Source organism: Magnolia sinica, chromosome 11 (genome assembly GCF_029962835.1).
Source record: "Magnolia sinica isolate HGM2019 chromosome 11, MsV1, whole genome shotgun sequence".
NCBI lineage: Eukaryota > Viridiplantae > Streptophyta > Magnoliopsida > Magnoliales > Magnoliaceae > Magnolia > Magnolia sinica.
The window spans coordinates 9053620-9078910 of record NC_080583.1 but is presented as its reverse complement, the minus strand read 5'-3'; the positions used below and the strand labels follow the sequence as shown (position 1 = coordinate 9078910).

Below are 25291 nucleotides of genomic sequence, written 5' to 3'. Positions count from 1 at the left end.
GAATGAAAGACAAATGGAGCCACAGGAACGGAGTTGAATCTTCCACATCCATAAAATGAGTAGTTGAAGCAAGTGAATGATTTGAAATTTGAGTCATTTCACAGAATAAAACCCTAAGCAGTATCCTACCCTCTCTTAGGGGTAGAAAAAGATCTTTTCCATAGTCAACACTTTAAGTGCTATGACATAGTAGTTGAGGCGGAGTGCTGACGTCCCTTGATAGGAGACACGTCCCTTTCACTTGCATGTTTTTTTTTTATTAAAGAGACCTCTCTCCTCTCTGCGTACATTCGTGTATATCGTATATCCGTGCAATGTGGGTGAAGTTTATTTTTTTTGTATGGTTTATATAAGGAGGGCCACAGATAGAGATGTATTCCTTTGAATTACCTTCTAGGTATTCCTTGGTGTAGGATTCTGTATATGAGCGGAAGACAAGTAAAATTTATATTCATGTTTCTCTTATTTTAATAAAGAAAAAAGTTCTATATTTTTTAGTGTTGAATATGCATATTATCAAATTATATAAATATTTATATCTCCGTATAATGTGGGTGAAGTTTTTTTTTTTTTTTTGTATGGTTTATATAAGGAGGGCCACAGATAGAGATGTATTCCTTTGAATTACCTTTTAGGTATTCCTCGGTGCAGGGTTCTGTATATGAGCCGAAGACAAGTAAAATTTATATTCATGTTTCTCTTATTTTAATAAAGAAAAAAGTTCTAATTTTTTAGCGTTGAATATGCATATTCTCGAATTATATAAATATTTATATCTCCTCTTGTTTTTGTTTTGGTATTTTTGCTTTTTGTTTTTGTTTTTTTGTTTTTTTTTTTTTTTGTTTTTGTTTTTTGTTTTTTTTTTTTGCAATTTTAGCTTTGTTTACATTAATTATGTACGAGTATTTTTAAGCAACAATAGTTTCATCAATGATTAACCACGTGGTGGTTTTTCAGGCGGGAGCCCGGCCCATTGACTGCCCTAGATTCATTGCCCAGTGGACAATCAAATCCTACCTCTGGTATTAAGAAATTGGTAATTGTCAATCTCGTTTGGTGATATTGTAAACAAGAAGCGGTTTCGCTAGTGACCCAGACACGAGCTAGCTAGCTAGTTTCAAAGCTTTATGGGCCCACCATGATGTATATATTTTATCCATGCTGTCCATACATTTTCACAGCTAATTTTATGAAGTGAGCCCAAAAATGATTCAGATCCAAAGCTCAAGTGGACAACACCACAAGAAACAATGGGTAGAATGAAGTCCACCGTTGAAGCCTTCCTAGGGCTCACAGTGATGTTTATTTGTCATCCAAACTGTTTATAAAGTCATACAAACCTGGATGAAGGGAAAACACAAATATCATCTTGATCGAAATCTTTTCTAGATACAAAGAAGTTTTCAATAGTAAGCATTCAATCCTTACTGTTTCCTGTGGTGTGGTCCACTTGAGTTTTAGATCTACCTGATTTTTTTTCTCATGAATTAAAATTATCTGAAAAAATGGATGGATGGCATGGATGAAACGCATACATCATGATGGGGCTTGGATGCTAGTGAGCTGGACCTGGGTCCGAATTTAAGCCCAATAATTAAATGGGCTGAACTGGGCTTGGATCCGTTAACTCAAGGTTAGATCTGGACATGTCAGCCTGGCACACACAGACCCAGTTGTAACGCTGGTGCGAGGAGAGATTTGAAACATGCCAATGGGCCATACACGTGTAAGACATGGGCTATATCTATCTTTCGTGGGCCACTCATCACGTGTATAAGATGACCAGGCCTGTGTTAAGGATGGACGTGTGGGGTGGGTGTTGGGCAAGGGCAAACTTACGGTTTCTTTTCCAATGAGAGGTCTTGAACCCATGCATGTCAGCTGTGTCGGCACGTGTGCCTAGGGCTGAAAGTCCGGCGCGTTGGGTCGGGTTGGTGCTCAACCCTAGCCCAACCCAAGGTTCCTATACCTCAACCCTAACTCAAACCCAACCTAACCTTGGGTTGGGAATTCTCAACCCAAGCCCAACCTAAGCGGGTTCTGTTGGGTTGGTCGGGAAGATATATGCTAACATTTTCATTATTATATTAGTCTATTATATTTTCAATACAAGTTGTAATTTTCGTACCTATAATTTTATTAATTATATATATGTGTGTGTGTAGTTATTTATCATAAATAACATTTTTTTTTTCTAAACAAACAAGTTAAAATATAGGACAACTGCTCCTTTAAAAGTCGTTTTGTGTATCAAGCAATCTATTTGGGAGAGAGAAATCGGGTGTATCTCGTTAGCTTGAGTCATCAGAAATGATGTGAACCAATGAAACCCGATGGCATTGGAATTTATGTGCCTTCAACACGAACGATCCACACTCAATTATAATTAATTTATAAAGAACTTGCATATTCATCAGTTCGGGCTGCGTCGGGCAACCCGAGACCTCAACCTGAGCCCAACCAAGTTTTATCAGGCTGGTGTTTGTAGGGCCCAAGCCCGAGACCAAACCTGATACATCCTGCCCAAGCCCAACCCAACGTCAGGCGGGTCACAAGTCGGTGGGTTGAACCCACCCAACTTTCAGCCCTCAAAACCACGAGGGCGTTTTTGGCTTTTCATAAATTAGAAGGGAAGATGTCTGAAAATTAACCAAAAAAAAAATGAAATGAAATATGGGCCGAGAGTTTATCCAGTAAGAATGTATAAGTAGGGCCACGTTTTGGGATCCAAACCGTTGCTAAGATGGGTATCAATCCATGCACCAAAAAAGAAAAAAGAAAGCAGTTTGCTTTTATTCCTTGCCTTCTAAATGTTGACCACAATTTGAACGGTTAAGATTTCCTCAGCTAGGCAACTTTTGGTCCATGAATTTTTCAGAAGTGGGGCGCATAAAATCAAAGGTTTGGATCGCTCAACCATGAGCCTTACTTGTACAAACTAAAAATTGGGCCTACAGTTCTAGCATTTTTAATACAATGGCCCTGTTCTGATCGGACTGCTGTCTATTGAAGCCTGAGCCATTCCGGCCCACTAAACATACACAGCCCAAGCGTGAGTCCCGACCGAGCCCAAGCTAGGCAGGTGCAGTACGCAATCTAAGCTCACAACCCACTTCTTCAGGAAAGAACCCCGTTGGAGTGATCTAAGTTTCGTTCTAAGGTTGGTCTGCATCGCTATGTTGTATTTTATGTCTTTAATATGGTTAGATATGGGGCCTATCGATGGTATTAACACACTGTTCGATGTCACATTCGATGGCATTAAATAGTGCTCGATCTTATCTAGATTTTCCTGATTTTCTTCAATTAGTCATTGGACTATTAGGGCATTTTTTCGATGTCATCGGAGGGTGTTTGATAACATCGAAGGTAAGGTTTGTTGCCATCGAACATAGCTCGATGCAATTAAAAATTTTCAAAAAATCATATTTTGTCTCTAGATAGTTGAGGTGTTATTTCGATGCCATCGATGTGGCTTCAATACTATCGAAGGATTAGTTTCGATGATATTAAAGACTGTTCGATGCCATCAACAGGTTCTGTGTAATTTTGTGAGATTTGTTTCCGATTTTATTTGAGATTTTTATAAAGGCTATATGCATGAGTGTAAGCAAGATTGGGATGTACTACTATTAGGGTACGATTCAAGGTAGCTTGACTTGGGTAAGCTCTTTTTCTTTATAATTTCTGCTTTCATAGTGATCATCTATCGCTTTGTGTCATAATTTTTTTCCACAGGAATGTTTCCACGTTAAAATTATTGTGTTTTCTTTATGTTTGATTGATGCGATTGAATAACTCCTCTTTGTTGGGGGCATTGCACAAACCTTAGGATCTAGTCTCCCAAAACAAACTAGAATTATGGGATAATAAAGCAATAAAATAAATCAAATTATAAACCACACCACATAAGAGATTTTTACGTGGAAAACCCTCGAATAGGTAAAAACCACGGGACCTCGTCCAGATCAACAATCCACTATGAAGTAAAACATTACAACCTTCTTCACTCACGCAGGAGTGGATAAACAATAAGAGAATAAAAGAAAAACGGAGAAATCTCACCGATTACGAGGACATAAAAGAGTTGAAATATAGTAGATCACATCTACGAGCATAACCTCCCTTCCACAAGCTTCCTCTCTCTCTCGCTCTCTCTCTCATACAACTTTGATAGCCCTAAACTCTTTGGCAAATCCTTACAAAGCTTTAGAAAAATCTCTTATATTACCTAGAAAAGCCCTAGGCACCCCTATTTATAGTTTAGGAAACTCCTTTTCGCACCCCTTGCGAAATGGCCTCAGACTTTCGCAGTCCGCACAAGATCCGGACTCAAATCTGCGTAAGCTCGGCTGATTGAGCCGAGTCCTCGACCGGTCGAGCAGCCCACTCGATCGGTTACGCACCTTCCTCGACTTTGAGTCGAGCCCCACTTGACCGGTCGAGCGCCACCCATGACCAGTCGAGCGAGGCTCACGACCGGTCGAGTCCTGGGAGGAAATCCCATCACTCTTGATTTTACTTTGTATGCTCCTACGGTCCCCCAACATGCTCAACGTAAGCTTGAGTCGGTTTAAGCTCGTTATGAGCCAAAACATTCTAATTCATGCAATTTTATCCTATATAATCCCAACCTTTTCCATCCTCTTCAAACATCTGATGGAATTTATATGAGATCAAATACGATTCTATCCCACCTAATCCCATCTAATATCATGTGTCAAACCTTAGTAGGCTTATTGAGGTGCGTCGATGGGTTGGTGTATACGGTCCAAGCCCTCTTAATTTTAAGCATGTGCCTTATTCGCAGGCCCATATTCCAGCCTGCAGCTCAGCCAAGACGGGCTAAGCCTGAAAGCCGGACAAGCTCCATGGGCTAGCTTGGTAGATTGACCCTGGCCTCATCTAAGGCAGTATGACCCTTACCGTGGGACTCACCTTGAAGCAAATTGTTACCGGGCATTATCCTGAATATAAGGTAGATCCAAATATCAGGTGGATCATGTCATCGGAAACAGTGGTGATTGAACACCCTACCATTTGAAACTTCAAAGGGCGCACCTTAATGTTTCTGCATTGTTTATTTGCAGCCCATTGTCACGTACGCATGGTTGAACAGAGAAAACAAGTATCAACTTATCTAAAACTTTTGTGGCTCATTAATAATCAATCACCACTATTTCCTATGATATGATACACCTAATAATTGAATCTACTTTATTTTTGAAATAGTGGCTTAAAATGATCTAGAAAAATGATGGACGACGTGGATACAGATTACATGCATCAAGTTGGGCCCCAACGGTAAGGGCCGCACCATCATAGGTGATTCTGAAGCCTTTTTTTTTGTTAGCTTGTCGGTACATTCACTGTCAGTTCACACTCCAGTGTTAGCAATAGGTACACGAGTCGAGTCGAGTATTGCCCTACTCGTACTCGGCTCTTAACACCCGAGTGCTGCTCGTACTCGGCCGACGAGCATGGACTCCCTGCTCGTACTCTACTCGCCCGAGTACGAGCCGAGTACGAGTAATAAACGAGTCGAGTCGAGTTCGAGTTTTCGAGGCGAGTTCGAGTATGAGCAGAAATCGAGTCGAGTAGAGTGCGAGTTTTCGAAGCGAGTTCGAGTCAATTGGAATTCGAAGTTAAACTAAACAATAAAAGATATAAAATGCACATAATTTATTATTAAAAAACTTCGATAATTATATTAACATATTTAGATTACATTGTTCACTTCAAAATGACAATTTATAACTAATAACCTCTATAAGAGGATTGTCTTCCTGTATTGTCATTTGATCCATCGGAACTGTTATCTATTTTTTCATATACAAATTGGTTCACTTCCTCTGAGTCAAAAGGCGAAAAGATTTTTCCTTCGTGCTCTTTTACACTTTGAACTAGATTTTTCAAACTTGTTTTATGTGAAGAATTGTATGTAGTACCCAATGCCCTATAAAATTCACCTAGACGAGTCAGGAATTTGAATTTGTTACTCTTTTTCTTCTTTTTGTTTGTCGTACTCGAGTAACTCGACTCTCCTTTAACATCGTGTTGTCTTTGACTCGAATATCGCTGAAGTGTAGAAACATCTTCTATACTGCGTTTTAAGGCGAGTTGGAATTGTTCTTCTTCCAAGCCTTTTAATCTGGCTTCCTCCTCTGCATCTTCTGTGGATGTCATTCGTGTACTAGATCTAGAAGCAGAAAGTTTGGATGGAGTGGAAGGTTTTCTATTCGAATCTAACAGAGCTTGAAAAAGAATTTGGACATCCTTAGGGGCATTGGGGCATGGTTTTGCATCACCACTTCGACATGACAAGTGTAAGCAAAAGCGATTAGTCTTGTTTACAAACTTTGCGCCACACAAACCACACTTAATCTTTATTTTTCCAGACCTTGGTGGTGATTTAACTAGAGAAGCATAGTCCCAAATGTTTGTCGATGGCTCAGATGATGACATATCTACATTCAATTTTATATTAAAAAATCAGAATATTGATAAATAAATTGAACTTGATATAGGAACAAAAGAAAGCAATATAAATGTATCAAAAGTCAAAAATAAAAGCAAATAAACAGGCATATGTAAATAAATATCAAAGATTAAAAGTTTTCCAAACCACATTCCAAAAGGACCAACACTTTCGTGTTTACAATTGCAGTGAAATAATATTACAGATCATTTAACATTCAACCAAAAAAAATTACAAAACTGAAAATAATTACTGATCTGTAGGTAGAGACTCGTCACGAATCTCAATCTCCTCGTCTTCATTATCATCATTATTCATATCTCCTCCCCATATTGGGCGTAACCAATCTTGCGTACAAATCAACGCTTCAACTGTATTTGGCGAAAGTGAGCTTCGATACTTGCTCACAACCCTGCTCCTCATGCTGAATGCGGATTCTGATGCCACTGTTGAAATTGGTATAGATAATATGTCCCATGCCATCACAGATAATGTAGGGTATTTTGATTCACTAGCCCTCATCTTTCACCATTTTAACACATCAAATTCGGATTGCACTACGATTGACTCCTTGAGATACATTTCTAACTCTGATTCTTTAGTATCAACTCACATTCATGCTTGTGCCAAGTATGATATGTATTCATTTAGCACATCCGGATTACCAGGTACAAAAATATCCGCATCTCTAATTTCTTCAACACCCGCTGCAGGTAAAGTATTAACATACGATTTGTACAAATCTTCAAGGGCTTGACGAACTTTAGACGTCTCTACTGCCGCTCTTTCAGTAGGATAAAGCTTCATGAAAATAAAGCTAATCAACCCTATATTACAATGAGGATCAAGAACAACTGCCAAGGACATCAACAGATGACATTCGTCCCAGTATTTATCAAACTTCGTCTTCATACCAACTATCATCTGGCGTATGAAATCTGGACCCGCACTGGCATTTTTCTGTAGAGCATCTTTAATATTCCAAAGAGACGGAAGAAACAGATTCGTGGTTGGATACTAATTCTCAGAAAAAATCTTCGTGCAATCGTAGAAAACTTTGAGAAATGTGTGAACTTGTGCTTTGACCCAATCATCTGTCCTCGACAACCAAGAATACGTTCTGTCACATGCCGCGTATTCAGGAAATGCAAGCTGTAATTTCATTGCCGCATCTAATATTTCATAGGTCGAGTTCCAACGTGTACAGATATCCAACTTCAACGTTTTTTTAGATGGCACATTCAAACGTTGGATGATGTCATTCCATACACTCAGTCTCGATGGCGACCCCCTTATATATTTCACACTTTCTCGTATGTTCTCTATAGTGTTGTCAATTGCTTTCAGCCCTTCTTGTACAATCAAATTTACAATATGGGCACAACATCTGACCTGGAATTTTTTTCCTTCAAAAAATAAATTTTCTATAGCCCTGAACTGATTACGTAAGCATGAAATGACACTGTCATTTGCTGAAGCATTGTTTAAAGTTATTGCTGAAATTTGCTTCTCAATGCCCCAGCCTTCTAGACAACTATAGATGCAATCTGAAATAAGTAAACCCGTATGTGGATGAGGAAGGTGTTAGAAGTTTAAAATTCTCTTGCATAGTTTCCAATCTTTATCAACATAGTGAGCGGTTAATGAAATGTATCCTTTTCTTTGATTGGACGCCGTCCATAAATCAGAAGTCAAAGCTATTCTGGTCACTGAAGCTAAAACTTCTTTCAGTTTCATCTTCTCCTTTGCGTACATCTTCATGTTTTCTCTCTACACTGTAACACGGGAGACATTCTCGGCCCGAGGGTTAAGGAATTGACAGAAAGCCCTAAATCCTTTACTTTTAATCATTCTGAAAGGTTTTTCTTCCAAAATCACTAATCTAGTAAACCACTCATTCAACTTCTCCTTGTCAAACTTATGAGTGGACACTATGCCTTGGGAGTCGTCCCCTTCTGACTTTGTAAATGACAGCGTCTGTTGGCCGGGAGGAGAGAGTCTTACTTTCTTAGGACACGTCTTCAAATGTCTAATTATATGTGTCGTAGATCCTCCTGGAATCTTACTGAATAACCCTTTGGAGTGATTACACTTTATCTTCTGTACACCGCGAACTGTCACATCTTCGAAATCATCCTACACTGCTGATCTCTTCTTCTTCCCTTTGCATGCGGTTGACATGTTTGTGTCTCCCTCTACTATTAGAGGAGATGTGGCCGATGCACCCATTACAAGGGTATTTGGGCTTTCGTCTTAACTAGCCATTTATAAAATAAAGTTCTCGATATGTTATACAGCTATACCTAGGGGCTATGGCTAGACCGCTAGACAGGTATAATTACTTAACTGTCTAAATCAGTCACCCATTCAAAGTTAGATAGATTGTAATGCTTCATTTTTCAATTTAAATGCTACGCCGAAATTCCAACAGCATCTCCCCTTATCTCTCCAGAATATATTAATCTTGTATTTGATTCTCATGTCAATCATCAACACAAAGTATGAACATTTGACGACGGAAATAAATACATGAAATATATCCAGAAAGAAAAAGAAGAGACGAAACCAACCATGAGCCTTACTTGTACAAACTAAAAATTGGGCCTACTGTTCTAGCATTTTTAATACAATGGCCCTGTTCTGATCGGACTGCTGTCTATTGAAGCCTGACCCAATCCGGCCCACTAAACATACACAGCCCAAACGCGAGTCCGGACGAGCCCAAGCTAGGCAGGTGCAGTACGCAAGCTAAGCTCACAACCCACTTCTTCAGGAAAGAACCCCGTTGGAGTAATCTAAGTTTTGTTCTAAGCTTGGTCTGCATCGCTATGTTGTATTTTATGTCTTTAATATAGTTAGATATGGGGCCTATCGATGGTATTAACAGACTGTTCGATGTCACATTCGATGGCATTGAATAGTGCTCGAACCTATCGAGATTTTCTTGATTTTCTTTAATTAGTCATTGGACTATTAGGGCATTTTTTCGATGTCATCGGAGGCTGTTTGATAACATCGAAGGTAAGGTTTGTTGCCATCGAACACAGCTCGATGCAATCAAGAATTTTCAAAAAATCATATTTTGTCTCTAAATAGTTGAGGTGTTATTTCGATGCCATCGATGTGGCTTCAATACTATCAAAGGATTAGTTTCGATGATATTGAAGACTATTCGATGCCATCAACAGTTTTTGTGTAATTTTGCGGGATTTGTTTCCGATTTCATTTGAGATTTTTATAAAGGCTATATACATGAGTGTAAGCAAAATTGGGATGTACTACTATTAGAGTACGATTCGAGGTTGCTTGACCTGGGTAAGCTCTTTTTCTTTGTAATTTCTATTTTCATAGTAATCATCCATCGCTTTTTGTCATGATTTTTTCCCACGAGAATGTTTCCACGTTAAAATTATTGTGTTATCTTTATGTTTGATTGATGCGATTGAATAACTCCTCTTTGTTGGGGGCATTGCACAAACCTTAGGATCTAGTCTCCCAAAACAAACTAGAATTATGAGATAATAAAGCAATAAAATAAATCCAAGCATAAACCACACCACATAAGAGATTGTTACGTGGAAAACTCTCGAATAGATAAAAACAATGGGACCTCGTCTACATCAACAATCCACTATGAAGTAGAACATTACAACGTTCTTCACTTACGCAAGAGTGGATAAACAATAAGAGAATAAAAGAAAAACGGAGAGATCTCACCAATTACGAGGACATTAAAGCGCTGAGATATAGTAGATCACCTCTACGAGCATAACCTCCCTTCCACAAGCTTGATCTCTCTCTCTCGCTCTCTCTCTCACACAACTTTGATAGCCATAAACTCTTTGACAAACTCCTACAAAGCTTTAGGAAACCCTCTTGTATTACTTAGAAAAGTCCTAAGCACCCCTATTTATAGTTTAGGAAACTCTCTTTCGCACCCCTTGTGAAAGGGCCTTAGATTTCCGCAGTCCGCACAAGATCCGGACTCAAATTTGCATAAGCTCGGATAGTTGAGCCGAGTCCTTGACCGGTCGAGCAGCCCACTCGACCGGTCAAGCACGTTTGAGAAAATAATCAGATGGTCGTTGGACTTTGAGTCGAGCCCCACTCGACCGGTCGAGCATCATCCACGACCGGTTGAATCCTGTGAGGAAATCCCATCACTCTTGATTCTACTTTGTATGCTCTTGCAATCTCCCAACATGCTCAACGTAAGCTTGAGCCAGTTCAAGCTCGTTATGAGCCAAAACATTCTAACTCATGCAATTTTATCCTATATAATCCCAACCTTTTCCATCCTCTTCAAACATCTGATGGAATTTATATGAGATCGAGTACAATTCTATCCCACCTAATCCCATCTAATATCATGTGCCAAACCTTAGTAGGCTTGTTGAGGTGCATCGATGGGCTGGTGTATACAGTCCAAGCCCTCTTAATTTTAAGCATGTGCCTTATTCGCAGGCCCATATTCCAGCCCACAGCTCAGCCAAGACGGGCTAAGCCTGAAAGCCGGACAAGTTCCATAGGCTAGCTTGGTAGATTGACCCTGGCCTCATCTAAGGCAGCATGACCCTTACCGTGGGGCTCACCCTTGAAGCAAATTGTTACGGGGCATTATCCTGAAAATAAGGTAGATCCAAATATCGTGTGGACCATGTCATCGGAAACAGTGGCGATTGAACACCCTACCCTTTGAAACTTCAAAGGGCGCACCTTAATGTTTCGGCATTGTTTATTTGCAGCCCATCTATTGATAAGGTCACGTAAACATGGTTGAACAGAGAAAACAAGTATCAACTTATCTAAAGCTTTTGTGGCTCATTAATAATCAAATACCATTATTTCCTATGATATGATACACCTAATAATTGAATCTACTTTATTTTTGAAATAGTGGCTTAAAATGATCTAGAAAAATGATGGACGACGTGGATACATATTACATGCATCAAGGTGGGCCCCAATGGTAAGGGCCGCACTATCATAGGTGATTCTGAAGCCTTTTTTTTCTGTTTTTTTTGGCTTGTCGGTACATTCACTGTCAGTTCACACTCCAGTTTTAGCAACCCCGACAAGGGAATGGATGCCAACACCTTAGTGTTGAAACGAGGTATCTTTCACTCAGTCTACCACTTTGTGCTATGGATCAGGGTGTGAGGTCTCATCTTTTCGGCGGGATCGCATACTGAGTCAACTTTGTGGGGGGCCATCATGATTTACATATTCCATCCATTCCTTATATCAATTTTAATAGATAATTTTAAGGCTTGAGACCAAAATGAAGTATATCCAAAGCTCAAGTAGGCCACACCACAAGGAACAGTGTGAATTGAATGTCAACCGTTGAAAATTTTCTTGGGGGCCATGGAAGTTTTGGATCAATATGATATCTGCGTTTTCCCTTCATCCATATCCATGTGATTCGTTGACAAATAAACATCACTGTGAAGCCTAGAAAGGTTTCAAAGGTGAAAATTATTATTCCCAAGGTTTCCTGTGCTATGGTCCACTTAAGCATTGGATATGATTCAATTTTGGTTTCAACCATTAAAATGATCTTTAAAAACGGATGGACGGCGTGGATAGGCCACATCCTTTCACAGTGGGCTCAACAGAGTTTACTCAGTACGATAAAAGCGTACTGAGTAACTCAGTACGCAATCCGATTTCCTCGTTCGCTCCCCAGCTCTTCCATGGTACTCACAAATTTCAAATGCTGCTCGTTCACCACCGTTCATCTTCCCTCACCCCACGTGTACCAATTTCAACACGCGTCAATGTGCCCAAAGTGCAACTAGGTATCACACTCCATCTTAATACGCTACACGTGTCTCAGTATTTCTGCCGTGTGACATGTACCACCATCAAGTTCCACGTGCCCTCGCTAATTTTCCATGTGGGGGCCGTTTGGGTGGATCCCCACCGTGGTCTACGGATCTCTGACTATGGGGTCCACTGTGATGTATTTTCCTTACATCGACACCGTCCATCCATTTTGAAAGCTCATTTTAGGCGTGATTCAAAAATGAAATAGATATAAATCTTAAGGTGGACCATGGCACAAGAAACAGTAGAGATTGAATCCCCACCATTGAAAACTTCATGGGGCCACTTGAACGTTTATTTACCATCTAACCTGTTGATAAGGTCACAATGACCTGGACGAAGGGACCACACAAATATCAGCTTGATCCAGATGTTTTGTGGCCCACCAGATGTTTTTAATGGTCAATTACCACTATTTCATTTTCATGTATTATGGCCCACCTGAGATTTGGATCTGCTTCATTTTTTGGATCATGCCCTAAAATAAGTTTTCAAAACGGATGGATGGACGGCGCGGATATAAGACAGATACATCAAGGTGGGCCCCGAAGCCACGCCCCATCTCTGGGCCCTGGAAACGGATTGCTACTCCCCCTGCCACCAATGGCTGATGGTCGGTGCTATGTGGTCCCCACCATGATGTATGTGTTTCATCCATGCTGTCCATCTATTTTTATAAATCATTTCATGATATGAGACAAAAAAATGAAATATATCCTAATCTAAAATGGACCACATTACAGGAAACAGTGTTAAATGAACGTCGACCATTAAAAACTTTTTAGGGGCCATCAAAGTTTTGGATTAAGCTGATCTTTGTTTTTTTTCTCTTTCATCTGGGCTGTATGACCTATTTAACAGATTGGATGTCAAATAAACAGTACATTGGACCTTAGGAGGATTTTAGTGGTGGATATTCAATCACTATTGTTTTGTCTGGACTATACGATCAATCGAGATGGGATATGCTGTAGACCTTAAGGGTCTGTTTGGGCAATGGGATTAGAAGGGATCAGGTGGGATGGGATTCAAAAAACATAATTATTACCCATGGTAGGGATTGTACCCTGTTGCCATGGGATAAAATTAATGTCATGCTTTGTTAATTATATGGTGGTACATGCTTTGTTGATAATACAATGGTATATTGAATGAATATACCCACTATCGTTTGAAATTATTGAGAATAACACACATGTGTTATATCTAAACTGTTCATTTGTTTTGTAACCTCATTTTATGGCATGGGCCTAAAAATGAGGTAGATCTAAAACTTATGTGGCCCCAAAGAAGTTTTCAACGGTAAGTATTCAATCCTTGTTGCTTTCTATGGTGGGGTCCACTTGAGCTTTAGATTTACCTGATTTTTTGGCCCATGCTTTAAAATAATCTCGATAAATGGGTGGACGGTGTGGATATAGCCCACACATCATGGTGGGACCTACACAACTTACTAAACATTGAGTGAAATTGGCACCGGACCTAATGCAATTCCATTTAATGTAATTCCAAGCTTTCCCATTCTTCCCAAACATGGAGTGGAATTGGCACCAGATCAGATGAATCCCATCCCACCCAATCCCTTCTAATCCCACTGCCCAAACGGGGACGCGGATTTCCTGCGAAAGCCTTTCGCAGGAAGTTCCTGCGCAAGAATGCTGTGTGGGGCCCAACATCATGTTTTTGGGAAATGTACTCCGTTTATCCGTTTGGTGACCTCATTTTAGGAAAATTGACCAAAAAAGAAGTAGATCCAAAACTAAAGTGGGCCACACGAGAGGAAACAGTAGGGATTCAGTTAGAACTCTTAGGCTCCACCTTGATGTTTATATGCCATCCAAACCGTTTATAAGGTTATTAACACAAGGATGAAGTGAAAATATAAAAAATTTAGCCTGAAACAAAGCTTTTGTGGTCATAAGAATGTTTCAACGGTTCTAACTGAATCCCTACTGTTTCCTCTCGTGAGTACATTGAGCCTTAGGAGGATTTTAGCGGTGGATATTAAATCAATATTGTTTTCCTGTGGTGTGGTTCACCTGCGTTTTATATTATTCTCAGTTTTGGCATCAAGCCCTAAAATGATAAGTAAAAATAGATGAAACACACAAGTCATGGTGGAGCCCACAGAGCACCGACCACCTGCCACGGGGAGTAGCCAATCCATTCTCCTAGGCCTAGGGACAGTAAATACTCAAGGAAGAAAGGGCACGTGCGAATCCGTGGTACGTGTGGGAAATTTGATTGAATGCATTTCCCTCTCTCCCTCCCTCTCAGAGCCCAAATATTTCAGAAAAAAGAAGGGAGAAATGCCCAGAAAAAATCCCCTCAGCCATGAAAAATCCTCCCATCAATTCACACTCAGAAGATCTCCCAGATTCCTTGCTGCCCAAATCAAGAACGGCGAAGAACCCAACTCAAAGAAGAACCAGGTACGCTCTTCACAGATCTCTTCTATCGAAAATCCCCATTCAACAGGAGAAATTTCTCCAAAGAAATCCAATAACAGAAGACAGTCTCTCAGATTAATAAATTCCACAAACGGGTTAAGAAAATCCTCAGCATCGGTCGACAGCGCTCCATCTGACCCAAAAGAGAAAACCCAGTTCCAGAACTGCGATTTTTCGGAGAAACAGGTCTTTTCGGAGGTGAATAGAGAGGGGGGTTGTCGAATCAATCGAAGAAGATCGTGTAGGTTGATGGGTTTTCAAATGGGTGTTGAAGATTTAAGTGGTTCTTCAGAGGAGCGGGTTTTTCCGAAGGTGGCGCGGAAGGAGTATGGCCGAAAAGAGCGTAGGCGTTCGCTTAGATCGATGTGTTTTGAAAAGGGTGGAGAACATTTACACAATTCTTCAGAGAAACGGATTTCTTCAGATGTGACCCAGAAAGGGGATGATCGAAGTGGGCGGAGAAGATCATGTAGATTGATGGGTATCGAAAAGGGTTTAGAGAATGTGAGTGGTTCTTTGGAGAAACGGGTTTCTTCAGAGGTGACCCAGAAAGGGGATGGGCATAAGGAATGGAGGCGTTCAGTTAGATTGATGGAATTTGAAAAGGGATTAAAAACTTTAGGTGATTTTCCGAAGAAAGGGATTCATTCGGAGGTAAACCAGAAAGGGGTGAGTTTTAAGGAGCGGAGGTGTTCTCTTAGATTGATGGGTTTTTCAGAGAGTGTAGAGAATGATTTTTCAAATAAACAGCAGAGTTCACTTGGATTGATGGATTCTGCAGGGAGTGTAGAAAGTTTACGTGATTTTTCAGAGAAATGTGTCTCCTCAGGGGCAACCCAGAAAAGGGATTCTCACAAAGGGAGGTGGAGATCGCTTAGAATGATGCTTTCTTCAAAGGGTGTAGAAAAATCAGAGGTGGGAATTGATGGGCATGAGGAATTGGAGAGAAAGACAGATAAGGAAGTGAGGACAGGTAATTCCGTAACTTCTGTGACTGTGGTGGGGCCGCCAATGGAAGGAGGAGAGAAGAAGAGGAGAAAAGTAGAGAGTGGAAGTAACAACATTGGGGTTATCGAAAGGAGAAATGAGGAAGAATCTGTTTTCCAAGGGTGGACGAAAGATCAAGAAGTGGCATTGCAGAGAGCTTACTTTGTGGCAAAGCCATCACCTCATTTTTGGAAGAAGGTCTCGAAACTGGTATGTGGTATTTGTTAATTGCGCATTCTCTTGCTGGTTTTGGTGTTTGGTTGTTTGCAAAGCATGGGGAAAATCATGAATTGGTTTGTGTTAAATCGCAGCTTGCTGTTCTTAATTTTTGTTTTCCATCTAAAGCTTGAATGGTAATGGCTAGTTAACTATGGTGAAGTTCCCGGTGTGCTTCTTAGGGTTCATAAGATTGGTGGTATTGGTTTTCATGATTTCTCTCATTTTTCATTTCTTGTTTAGGCTGCATTTGGTTGCACCAACTTGTTGGGTGCATGTAAATGTTGTGGAACATTATATTATTGTTATTGCATGTCTCATCTCTTCCTTTTCTCACCTCTTAATAAAACGAAGGCGGCGAGTGCGTAGTCCACTAGACGGAGGCGGGGGTACACGGTCCTCTAGTTGAAGGCGCATGGCTTGAGGTGGAGCGTGCGTTGCATGGTTCAAGGGGAGGGGCACGAGGCCTGAAGTGGAGGTGCTATGTGCAGTCTGATTTTATTTTATTTTGTGGGGGGATGCAAGGAAGAGCATGAAATAATGAGAAAGATCACCGTCTCCCATAATTGATTGAAACCTTGAATCCACAAGGTATTTTCTTGAATCCACAAGAGGAAGAAGAAGAAAAAATTCGGAATTTTATTAATCAATAATTGTCTAATGTGTATGTGCCTCAATTACACCATTAAGAAGTTTTTTTTAAAAAAATTCGTAATTACCAAAAATAGCAGAATTCTAACTCTAATAAAAGTCCTCATTCTAGTAAAACTCTTCTAAAGCCTAATTTTTAAAAATAAAACTTTCAAATAATCTTTTTTGCTAGAAGAGTCCTAGCATGATTACAAGTTATTTATAAAAAAGAAGAAAATCTAAAACTCTAAAAAAAAAATAAAAAAAAAATCGGAATTACTAAAAATAGTAGTTTCCCCCTAAAATTTCGTTTTTGAGCTGAAAGTGCGCGTTTTGGGCAAAACGGACAGACGCGGCCCAAGTTGTGGGTCGGTTCACCCGGTATGGTCTATTACAGTAAAGATTGATAGGTTGTGCGCCCCGTAACGATACTTGGATCAAAAGTTATGGCCAATTTACGGTTCACCTTCTTGTGGTCCAACCATGCTAGGAATGTATCTGTGCCACGTCCTACATCTGCGGGGGGGGGGGGGGGGGAGCACGATGCACAGTCAGAGGGAGGGAGGCGCCCCCACCCCCTCTTTTGAAACGTGTTGGGGTAGGGTTGCGTCTCGCTTCCTATTAATCAAGGTGCCTTCAATCTAGTGAAATTCAGGGTCTTTGATCGATTGATCGAGAAAATCCTGAATAAATCAGTTTAGTCTCTGAACAGTTTTGGACATGTTCGTTTGATCGAACATTAGGGCTCGATCGATCAAAATAATTTGAAAAAACCAAGTTAGGTCTCTGGACACCTTTGTGCATGTTTGATCGGATTGATCAATCGAAGGTTCCACGATCGAAGGATCGATTGATAGTGTGCGCAACTTCTGCGTAAGTGTGTAGTTTTGTTTTTAATTTTGGATTTGGGTTATATAAACCCTGTTATATGCAGGATTAGAGTAAAGGGAACATTGTGCTAGAGAGAACTAGGGTTTTGAGATGTTTTAAGAAAGGGAATTCATCTTGAAAGATGAAGGTTTCAAATCTATAAGTTGTCCATCTCTTGTAATTTTGATTTTATAGTGGATTGTTTGTCACTTGGTGCCGTGGTTTTTTCCACGTAAAATCGTTGTGTTTATCTGGAATTGCTTGATTTTTGTTTCTCTATTTGCGTGTTTGATTCGTTCTAAGGTTGCTTCTACACCTAATGTGTGGTGGCTACACACAACACTTCCAATGCAAATATCATGAAACATCATGATATTTTTGCACCAAATTAGACTGACTAATCATGAAAATTGTTGCAACCAAGCACAACCTTAGATTTTGGACAATTCAGTTGAAAGTAAGCTCATTTTATCAACATGAGTGAAGCATGGAATTCTTATCGGATGGCCTGATATTGTCATACTAGTTCTTCAATGGTTGTTGGTCTATGTCCTTACATAGTCTTTTCCATACCATGTTATAGCTCTTTGATGAAACGAACACCATAATATATCTACTAATTTTATAGTTTACAGACTGACTAGAATTTCAAGCCAAGGGGATTGGTGGTTATGGACTGATGGCATTATGGAATCTCCTATTGCAAATGGTTTTTCTGATGGTGATTATATTGTTTCTTTTGCCTAGATGTGTACCTCTTGCTTCCCATTCGAAATGCCAGACATATGTTCAAAGATATCCCATCTCGAAGAAATCCCATACTGAAAACACAATTATCAAACCGTGCTGACGAAGTTCATGTCATAATTCAAAATAGAACTGATGTCCTACAACTGGTGGCAGGCTGCAACCCTTTTTCCTCACACCTTCTGAAATTTCCACTTTTTCCTTGAACGTATCAGATATTTTCAGGGTTAAAATGCTTGTAAAATGGGTATGTAACGGTTGTAGGTGATCGGTTCTAATTCAAATAAAGTGTGGGCGAGCAAAATGGAAGAAAAGCTTGCTGGAGTGGCCAATTTCTTGTTTTAAGACACCAGTGTGATTGGTCACACCTTGTCAGTGCGTGGGGATCTCTGTGTTATCTTCATGTGCACCAAAGAACAACTGGCTGACATCCTCACAAAAGAACTTCCCAGTCAGAGTTTCACTCTATTACATGACAAGCTGATTCGAGACTGACCCGTATCATCTTGAGGGGCAGTATTAAGGGATAAGTGTTGTAGATTGAGACACTCAATCGGTTGTAACAACCTTGTAAAGGGGATAAGGCTAGGCTCATTTTTAAAATTCCTATAAAGTCTTTTACGTGCGCGCACACACACACACACACGGTACTTGAGGAAGAAACTAGAGAAAACCCAATTATTTATCTCTCCCTCTCTATCTCTATATTATGGAATATATTCACTATACCCATTTGATGTTGTCATGACATGAAATGTGGACGCCTATATGCCGTGCTTTTATAACTAGTTTATCGATTTGTATTATACATCTATATCGTGTATGTGCATGCGATGAATTGTCTGACTAGGGAAATTGTTTTATGCTGCGGGATATACCACATAAACCCCACCAAGTCAACTGTTTAAATCGAGCAAAGTGGAGTGCACATGAAGGATAGGGATGTAGGGGTTGCATACACAACTCTTCTAGTTTTTACATGTGCAGATTGCCACTATCTAACAATGATGCCATTCCATGCCCTTTGGGTCCACCTCAGTACCATCGTTTATAAATTGACACTTGTTATATCAACAAAGTTCTATACTTTTGTGTACAGATTGAATTTTTTTGCTTGAAATTCTCTGGTCCTAGATATGCATTTCCATAGAATTATGGCAGCCTTCCTGATACATTACTATACAATACAATATCCATGCAGGTCCCAGGAAAGTCTGCACAAGAATGCTTCGACCGAGTGCATGCCAACCTTTTAACTCCTCAACTTCAACCTCGTTCTAGGACATACAGATCGAATTCATCTCCCCTGCGCCATTGCACACTATCCAGTAGCAAACTGCTTGAGAATATAAATCCAGATGTTAAAAGGCCAAGGAAGAGCAAACAGAAAAGTCTACTTGCACAAAAAACAGTGAGAAACATGCTGAGGAAGCATCATATAATGGACCAAGGCTATGAAGCGGATCTATTTTCAGTCCTGGAAACTACCACGAATATATCCACTCAAGATCTTTTACAGGCCAAAATGCCCTCAACACCAGATTGCGTATTGAAGCCTCTTGGGTTTCTCCAAAAGTGCCAGGAGCGGTTGCCATCGGCTCATAAAAAGACCCTCTCAAAGTTCTCGACCGCAAGTCGGGCAGATCTTGTGAGTCCCCCGGTTCTGAAGCGGGTAAAGAACATGGCCTTGCATGAGAAGTACATTGACCAGCTTCATAGTAGAGAGGCAAGGCGAAAGAGGACAGCATCTGCTCCGATTACAGATAACACAAAGGGGAGCAGAACAGATGTGAAAGCTGCAAGGACTGCTCTTGTTTCTGATGCAGTAGATGTTATCAGGCAATTTCAAGGCATGCAAAGTATTGATATAGGTGACTATCAATATTTTGAAGATGATGACGATGGTGGAGATGATGACTGTGAAGATGGTCCTTAAGTATGCCAACTTGGTACTTTGTATCGTATCTGAAGTCTCATCAGGTTGGATGCATTTTTGTAGTGACTAGAAAAGAAGATTCTGTTGTGGTAGGTTTCTCCATTAACCCATTTCCTGGAAACGTCATGTTAGATTCATAATTTGTTGAATTTCTCCAATCCTAGTACTCTTCTCTGTATATGCTATCACTTATTTCATCTATGCCAACCACACACATCTATGGCTATCGAGACAATCCAAATTGCAGGTCATGTTGTGGGTGGAGCTTAGCTTGAAAATCAGACTGATTGCGCAATCCTAACCATCCAATTGGTGGCTGTCAAATGGATGGTTAAGAGCAAAATAGGGAGTGGTACAATATAATAGGAAAATTCAGATGGTTTTTTTTTTAATGAACAGGCAAATTCAGATGGTTTCCGTCATCTGCTCAGTGTAGTAGTTGTGTAATGCTCCATCCACAATTGGGTCAGTGATTTAGTTGGTCTGGATCAACTCATCCACATGGTAGCACACCAGATCAACAATCCTAATCACCACACGCGACGTGCACCTTCAGGATGGAAGTGCATAGGACTTCTATTCAACATATACTGCATACTAGCATTCCTCTATTTGATAAACATCTCCAATCAAAATAAACATATTACATAAATCAATCAGCGAGCTTGGTCTGCGGCTCTAGTGATTATCAACCCTTTTATTTAGAATCGTTACTACAACCTTTAAAGGCTTCAAGAACTGTAATCTCTGACATGCTACTCTCCTTAAGCTTACTGAAACTGATTGAAATTCTTAAGCCTTGTACTGACCAGACATTTTTGTTTCTTCACTTCTACATACATCTCCCTCCATAACCTGCATTCTCGAGTAGTGCTTGCTTTATCTCTTCAGAACTCCGTCTCGCTTTCTCCTCCATTTCCTACCAACCAGTTTAAAAAATAATAAATAAATAAAAAAGGAAGAAGAAGAAGTCAAAAACTGAACAAAAAATAAAAATAGTAGTTTAGTGTGCATTTGGTGCAACCACTCCCACCGTCATGAAAATGAACAAATAAGAACTGGTTATATGATCATGGACAACACATATTATGCTCAGACTTGGTTTGTACCAGTGGGGGCTATGGTTCAATGGTCTAGACTGTTGGTTTGAAGGGCCCCACAGTGGATTGAACATCCCTCAAAAATCTAAAAGATTGGAAGGTCTAGCTCCTTTCAATTAGACATGGGAAATTTTCATATTTATTTTCTTGACCTTCTATTTGCAGGCCACTGATCAAAATTTTAAGATAGCTCCATTGAGGAGATTTTTGGGTCATGGTCCATCCACTGCCTGGACCATCAGATCAATGGCCTTGAGCTCCCAAACACCCACAAGACCCACTTGTACAAAGTGATTATTGAGGCCACTAAACAGATTATGCAATCAATGGTCGTATTATTCCTCTATAACATGCTACCTCAGAGCAAGAAGCTTGCATTCCAAAATCACTGAAACAACTCACAACACACTGTTGAATGTTGAGGCCTAGAGTTTCTAGTGTAGCTACTGTTGATAGCAACAGTCCTGGCTTCGCTGCACAGCAAATATCTATCTGAGTATCTGTACTTCTTCGTTCCACATCAAACTGAAATCCCATTCACATGAAAATTCAATTCAGGATTTGAACTCTTCAAATACATGATAACAGGTCTTTAGCGACTGCAGAAACCATACCTTGGGAGTGTTCCTGACCAGTATTTCATTTGGTTTTGTCTCCTTGGAAGTGCTCGATGGATTCAGCTGAGTCGAACCCACTTGAGTTTCTTCTTGCAGATTCTTGATCCTGTCTAGGAGTTCCTTCATGTAGTTGATGGTATCGCTGAGTATAGATGTTCTATCCATCTGTTAATTACCATTTCTATCAGCTATTTTTCTAAACAATTTAAAAATGTCAGATCTTAATGTGAGTGTTTCAAGAGAATAAAACTACCATATTAGCCGCATTGTATGATCGTTATCTTGATGATGTGCATGTTATCTGTGTTTTTAGGTATGGAAATGCTTTTAGGTATGGAAATGCAGGGCCCATGGATTGGTGATCGAGACCACTGATATGCTTGGTTCCATTGTGTATGGACCATGCTTTGAAAACTCCAGAATTGAATGTCTCAATATTTGGCATTTTTATCAGTTGCACATGGGCTGTTGATGTATTCTATTCTTAACTATTTATCTGTGGCCCACTAATTAATGGTTTAGGATTGTCCAATTGAGGGTTGAGGACCCATACACTATAGAGCCTATTATATGGGCAGTCTGGACCAACAAAAGTTGGACCACTTGTACAAATTGGACCGGAGAATGCTATACATAGAGAAAGACTTTTAAGGGCCAGTTTGGATTCGTTGAAATATAAATTGAGAAAACATTATTTCCGTGAAAATAATGTTTCTGTCGTTTGTTCGTGTAAATTTCTTGGAAAAGCCATTTCCAATTGCCTCTCATTTCTTGAAAAATGCCTCTTTTTTTATTTCCTTGCCTCCATTTAATACTTGAAAAAATGTCATTTCCAATAAGTCAAGGGAAACAAGAGGAAATGACCTCTTTTTACAAAGTTTCTCACATAGTAGTCACATGTGCCATTGCCTTTCTTTTACGTTCCTGTCATGTGCAACCGTCCATCTTCAAGTGCCCCACATGTGCGAATGTGCCACATATGCAACATGTACCAACATCCACCTTAAAGTGTCATGTGCCACATGTGCCATCACTTATCTTTTAGTGACCCATGTTTCAATGTGCCAACTGCCATAATATGCCATGTGCAACATATGCCACCCTCATCTTCAAATGCCCTACATGTGCCACATCGCAGATATCATTTTTTAAGTGCTTCACATGGGCGACATTTACTAATACCCCACATGTGCAAATGTTCATTCAAGTGCCCCACATGTGCCACAATCTATTTTAAAGCACTGTACGTGCCAATGTACCACATGTGCAACATGTACAACCACTGTTTGTCAGTGTGTCACTGTGTCAAATACCTCAATGTGCCACCCTCATCTTTAAGTACCCACATGTGCCGTCATCCATCCTTAAGTGCTCCACATGCACCACACGTGTCAACATGCTACATGTGCAACATGTGCCAACATCCACCTTTAAGCATCCCACATATACCATTTGTCATGTGCAATAGTGTGACACATGCCACAATCCATCTTTAGAACACTCGCACATTTCACCTTTGAGTAAAATTTTCATGAAATTTTTTTTCCTTCCAAACAATATATTCAGAAGTGAAGACTTTTTTTTCAAGAAAATCTTGTTAAAAAACAAGCAAGGGAGAGTTTTTTATATTTGTCATTGTTTTCAAGCAACAACATTTCCTGAAAAACACCATTTTCCTCAAAAACTTTCCATGAATCCTAACAGCCCTAAAACAAACATGCAGTAAAAATTTTAAAACTTTCATCCATCATCAAGAGATTAACTTCATTACCTTGCTAATCTTAGGAACCACTGATCGAAGCATTGAAAGCCGATCATTCAATCGCTTTCTTCTTCTTCTCTCTGCCATCAGATTCTTCGCTGGCTTCCTTTCCAATGTCTTCATTCGATGCAACTCCAAGTCGAAAACTGGAGTTTTAGCTGTTGGAGCCCACTCCACATCACAAATCCTCTGTTTCTTCTCTGAATTATGAAGATTATTGCCAAGTAAGCCAAGCCCTGCACTCTCCGTAACCAGTGGGCAATCTTCTTGAATCGGAAATGGCATGGTGTTGTGTTTCTTAGCTGATGAATCAATCTCATTAGCTGAAAATTCATCATCAAGTGGCAAATACACTTGATTCGATGGATAACAGAAAGCGGGTTCATTTGACGTGGAAAGTCCTTCATTTGAGGAATATGGAAAAATCAAACTTGGGTTTTCTTTAAAACAATCAAAGCTTTCTTCATTAGTGAAAAAGAACTCATTCCTTCCTGTTGGGAAGCTCTCCCATGTCTCTCTTTTTAGAGCAAGAAGCTCCTGTAAGAAACCAAGCTCATCAACTTCCATCTCTCTCTCTCTCTCACACACACACACCCCAGCTAAAAGAATGCTAAAGAATGCCCGACAGCTAAGATAATGCTAATGAAAGCAAAGAGCCTTGATATCAGGAAGTTGCAGCATGTTTGATGGAATATGTAGAATCACATAAAAACACCTCTTCTATTTAATAAATGCAATATAGTATGAAAAAGTCTAGTCTCTATGTTAGTTTTACACTATTTAAAAAATGATGATCACCTATCCTCCTCACATGTGGCACTGATGTAAAACGATCCACACCATTCAAATTGTGGGTCCCATGGTGGATGTAGCATATAACTAAAATCACACTGATCAAGCAATGTTCACATGTATCAGCCTGTCTCTCTCTCTCTCTCTCTCTCTCTCTCTCTCTCTCTCTCTCTCTCTCTCAGGTGTCCTTCAAGGTGATTTCAGGTCCTTTTCACCGAAATCTGCAATCCAACATGACATGATATTTAAATCCCATGATCTGAGAACTTTGACCCACAAATCTGTCGGAACCGAAGAGGTTGAGCATTGCTGACCATGTCAGGTTCTTTGTACTCTCTCTATCAGACATGGAAATGGTGAGGTTGGTCCCACTTCTCGAGGCACAGAAATCCACATGGGTGTGGCTGGATTCTTTTTTAGCCAATGCTGGTAATTTTTCATACCTACATAGCTCATAGTTGTAAACTGTTAAGGCAATCCAAGATCCCAGACCATCCAAGTCGCCATCCAACAGTGGCCGTAGCATGACAGAAAAATTGCACTGACAACATGACATTAACCGTCTGATTTTTCCCTTGGAATTTAGATCACTCACAATTTCACTTTTAATGATTGATAACCATTAACTGGATGGTTAGGATTGCTTGATCGGTGTAATTTTTTAGATATATGCCTCATCCATAGTGAGACCCATGATTTGGATGGTCTAGATAGTTGTACATTAGTGTTGGGTTTTGATGAAATGCAGTGGAGTAAAAGTTTCAAAAATCCCGTTTTAATTATTAATTATATGGATTGTCATAATAATCATGTCATATTTCATAAACAAATATAAACTATTTATCGCTAGTCATACTTGCGCACGATAAATTGATCA

At 39.9% G+C, this 25291-nt stretch overlaps 2 protein-coding genes across 3 annotated transcripts; one reads left to right on the top strand and one right to left on the bottom strand.

Annotated features, from left to right (window-relative positions):
- Positions 1–14604: 14604 nt before the first annotated feature.
- Positions 14605–20328, top strand: LOC131218761 (uncharacterized). The gene is made up of 2 exons (XM_058213536.1): positions 14605–15954; positions 19409–20328. The coding sequence occupies exons 1-2, from the start codon at positions 14617–14619 to the stop codon at positions 20141–20143; spliced, it is 2073 nt and encodes a 690-aa protein (XP_058069519.1). The 5' UTR covers positions 14605–14616; the 3' UTR covers positions 20144–20328.
- Positions 20329–20717: 389 nt separating this feature from the next.
- Positions 20718–24452, bottom strand: LOC131218765 (transcription factor bHLH93-like). Of its 2 annotated transcripts, XM_058213539.1 has the most exons (4): positions 23632–24428; positions 21858–22025; positions 21601–21768; positions 20718–21062 (listed from the first exon to the last, which is right to left on the bottom strand). In XM_058213539.1, exons 1-4 carry the CDS (start codon positions 24187–24189, stop codon positions 20976–20978), a joined length of 981 nt encoding a protein of 326 aa, XP_058069522.1. In that variant the 5' UTR covers positions 24190–24428; the 3' UTR covers positions 20718–20975. The 2 variants fall into 2 exon arrangements, with proteins under 2 accessions (XP_058069522.1, XP_058069523.1); XM_058213540.1 differs by lacking the exon at positions 21601–21768 and having other exon boundaries at positions 23632–24452.
- Between the last annotated feature and the right edge of the window lie 839 nt (positions 24453–25291).

Excerpts from the sequence above, each read along its gene's own strand:
- LOC131218761 (XM_058213536.1), top strand. The coding sequence starts at position 14,617 with ATGCCCAGAAAAAATCCCCTCAGCCATGAAAAATCCTCCCATCAATTC. Across the intron at positions 15,955-19,408 it reads GGAAGAAGGTCTCGAAACTG|GTCCCAGGAAAGTCTGCACA; the intron begins GTATGTGGTATT and ends ATATCCATGCAG.
- LOC131218765 (XM_058213539.1), bottom strand. The coding sequence starts at position 24,189 with ATGGAAGTTGATGAGCTTGGTTTCTTACAGGAGCTTCTTGCTCTAAAA. Across the intron at positions 22,026-23,631 it reads TGGTTCCTAAGATTAGCAAG|ATGGATAGAACATCTATACT; the intron begins GTAATGAAGTTA and ends GGTAATTAACAG. Across the intron at positions 21,769-21,857 it reads TGGTCAGGAACACTCCCAAG|TTTGATGTGGAACGAAGAAG; the intron begins GTATGGTTTCTG and ends ATGGGATTTCAG.